At 47.8% G+C, this 3,088-nt stretch overlaps 2 protein-coding genes across 2 annotated transcripts; one reads left to right on the top strand and one right to left on the bottom strand.

The window, feature by feature from the left end:
- Nucleotides 1-68: 68 nt before the first annotated feature.
- On the top strand, nt 69-496 carry PHALS_05845 (long-chain-fatty-acid-ligase; the record flags this gene model as incomplete). Its single annotated transcript, XM_024723154.1, has 2 exons — nt 69-277; nt 337-496. 2 exons carry the CDS (start codon nt 69-71, stop codon nt 494-496), a joined length of 369 nt encoding a protein of 122 aa, XP_024574159.1.
- A 70-nt stretch (nt 497-566) lies between these two features.
- On the bottom strand, nt 567-1,095 carry PHALS_05844 (uncharacterized protein; the record flags this gene model as incomplete). Its single annotated transcript, XM_024723153.1, has 4 exons — nt 567-715; nt 778-816; nt 880-927; nt 984-1,095. 4 exons carry the CDS (start codon nt 1,093-1,095, stop codon nt 567-569), a joined length of 348 nt encoding a protein of 115 aa, XP_024574158.1.
- Nucleotides 1,096-3,088: the final 1,993 nt, after the last annotated feature.

Here is a 3,088-nt window from a genome sequence, read left to right as displayed (position 1 = left end):
CATTGCGCGTGGTGATTGATAAGGATGGTCAGCCTACGGACACGTTGGACGAGAAAGCACTTCATGTGATGAAGGAAATTGGTAGCTCAGCAACGACTGTAAAAGAAGCGAAAGCGGACGAGAAGGTCAAAGCATATTTGGATGCTGGTCTGAAGCGAGCCAACACCCGCGCTACGTCACGTGCACAGAACGTGGCCAAATATACTGTGCTTGACCACGAGTTCTCTGTCAGTGGCAATGAGCTGACACCGACGCTTAAGCTCAAGCGTAAGGTCGTGTACGAGAAGAATGAGTCGATCATCGAGAGCATGTACTCGTAAGCATTGCTCCTGACAGCGCCGTTTGCGCTGGTCTCTTTCATATCGATACGTTGTCCATTGTGCACGTCTTTACACCGGGAATGATTCGCTTGTCGCGCGCACTAGCAGCGGCACATGTGCCGACGACCCAAAATACATTTTCACATTTTACTTTGCTCGCCTATGCTTGCATTTGAATAAAAAAGTATCGTTTTTTTTCAACGCAATTTTCATTTTCCAGAAGATTCAAAAATTCGATCTGGTGAGCTACGCACGCTTGCTCCTTTGGCGCAGTTTAAGCTGTTGCTCCTGCAATCGATTATTCTTCTGAATAGCGTTGTAGATAGCAATCAGTACAATTAGCACTGCCATCATGAGTACATGAGACACATTAAACTTGAATGTAGACGCTTTGCCTGCACATGCAAAACACAATCAACACTCCTCATAGCAATGGAGAAAATACTTGGACACGAACCCAGCACATGTTCGAGAGCGTAACGCAATTTGTCAGCATCTGCAGTAAAAGCCCGTCAGGCCATTAGGAGGTGAAGAAAATTTGAATTGCGACTTCACTTACAGGGTTTTAGACTTTGCACAATCGGGATAGTCATATAGCGCTTGAGATCTGCTGAATCACGTGAGTATTCCGAGCAGGAGCCATTACTCCTGTAGATGACGCACCTGACGTAAGAAAGCGGAACACATTTTGAAAGTTGAAAAGCGCCAGCCCCGATACTAGCAGCAGCACAGGTGGCAAGAGCAGCACATTCAGGATGCTAAGGTTGAGAATCATAGCTTTTTGTTTGTGAGCGAGTTTTGTAAACGTTCAATCTACACCTTTCAAATTTGAGAATGTAATAATATCTATCAACGCGTTGTGATGTGTCACACTTAAGAGATAAACCATCTTCTTCGTTAGCTTTTAAGATTAATCACAACGTTAAATTTCTCGACCACCAAGCTTCTCAGCACGTACTTTGAATGATGTACGTACAGATCACCCTGCTGTTTAGCAAAGATCTGATGAAGTACCTTTGGGAAGTGAGCAATAATTATTGTTTGAGTACAGGATGTTCACAGGGCAAGTACGGTTATTTAATGTACTCGACCCTCACACATATGGTACAATTGTATCGTATTGTATCCGATTCGATTGCACAAAATTCAAAATATGAACCATTTATGAAGATGACGAAACTCCAAAAGGAGGGATGCATGGTACATATGAGTTGCTAGCCGCAATTCAGAGGAGGAATGCAGGAATGCATGGTAAATATGAGTAGATAAAGCCACACTATGAGAAGTAGTTAAACAAATGTATCGAGTATCAGACTACATAATAAAATACTACATTTAAGTAATGTAGAATAGGTTGACAAACTAATTTACCTCGGAGGCCCTCGGTTCCGCGAGAACCTACCCAATATCCGTGAGTTCATGAAAGCAGCTATGGAGTCAAAGCTTCGTCAGTGTAAAGTGCACGACAACCCCGTTGCACATGGTAGCACATGCAGAAAATTCCGGGACCGATTCGTATGAAAGCTGAATTCTCTGCGAGGATGCATAAAGTGCGCTCATCCACGGTCGGTCATTGACCCTCGTGTGATATATGGCTTCCGCCCTGCGCATCCCGCTTTGGAAGCGAAGGACGCGTTAACTCGATCGTTACGCGTCCACATCATCAGGCTCCCGGCCAGAACGAATGTTGAACTTGCCACACGAAAAGCTCTTCGAGCTCATTTATTGGTCCCACACGATTTTCCGTTAAACGTTTATCGCATTCGTCTAAGTGTTCAACGAGGTGGCTCTCGTGTACCCGCAATGCGAACAATACCTGAAGTGCTCGCCCCTGGAGAAAGCACTACAGATGACGAAGCGCTCTTTGAGCGATAGGTGCAACGGCACCGAAAATTTTCCTCACTGCATATCCTGAAGTTGAGCCACAAGGAATTGGACGTGCGTATGCAGCGACACCTCCGCTTTGAGTTTGCCAAACTCAAGGCACGCCGTCGACTTCTTTTGGAGTGTCGCCCTGCGACGTATGGTTAGCAATTTCTAGTGCTCTTGCGGGCTCTGTGTTTCGACCGCAAGAGCTCAGGGCCCCGGTTTGAGCTCAGCTCATGCCCCGTCTACCTCCCTGACTATTGCCGGGAAGCGCGGGGCGTTTGATATCGCGGGACGTCCTGATCTTTCCGATCAAAAGCGTCAACGGCGACTGGGCAATCTTGCCGAAGTGGCGCCTCAAACTCCCACGATTTTTCTGAGTCGGGATATCCCCGCCACTTCACCAGATATTGTGTTTAACGCTGGAGACGACGACGTCCAACAAGACGTTCCACGTGATAGTGAACGTCACCGTTCTCATCGAGAAGAGTCGGTGGCGGGCAGTGACGACCGGATCGACCGCCATCCGATGACTTGTGATGCTCTTCGAGCCCTTGAGGATAAGAACCTTCGTAATCGGGGATCCGCTGAGCGTTATGCTGAAGTAGAATTTCGCTGTGCGGACGCTCTTGACGATTTATAGCACGTCGTGCGCCGGCTGCCTTGCCTTGAGAACTACCGCTCTCTGTCGGAGCGACTCCTAGCCGTGGAGCAGGTGAATGCATCGCTGCAGGCAACGGTGTAGCGCTTAGCTCCATTTGAAATAAAGGTTGTTGCACTCCGTGCTCAGATCCAGTTGCTGGTTCAACTTCTGAATGGCCGTGGTCCCGTGGGATCCGGTCCGGCGTCAACGCTTCCGCGTTCACTTGCGCCGGATCTGATGATTCGAAGAACCTTGACGA

The sequence above is a fragment of the Plasmopara halstedii genome (assembly GCF_900000015.1).
Source record: "Plasmopara halstedii genome assembly, contig: Scaffold_292, whole genome shotgun sequence".
NCBI classification, from domain to species: Eukaryota; Oomycota; class Peronosporomycetes; order Peronosporales; family Peronosporaceae; genus Plasmopara; species Plasmopara halstedii.
Note: the sequence above shows the minus strand (reverse complement) of the source record. Positions and strands in the feature narration are given on the sequence as shown.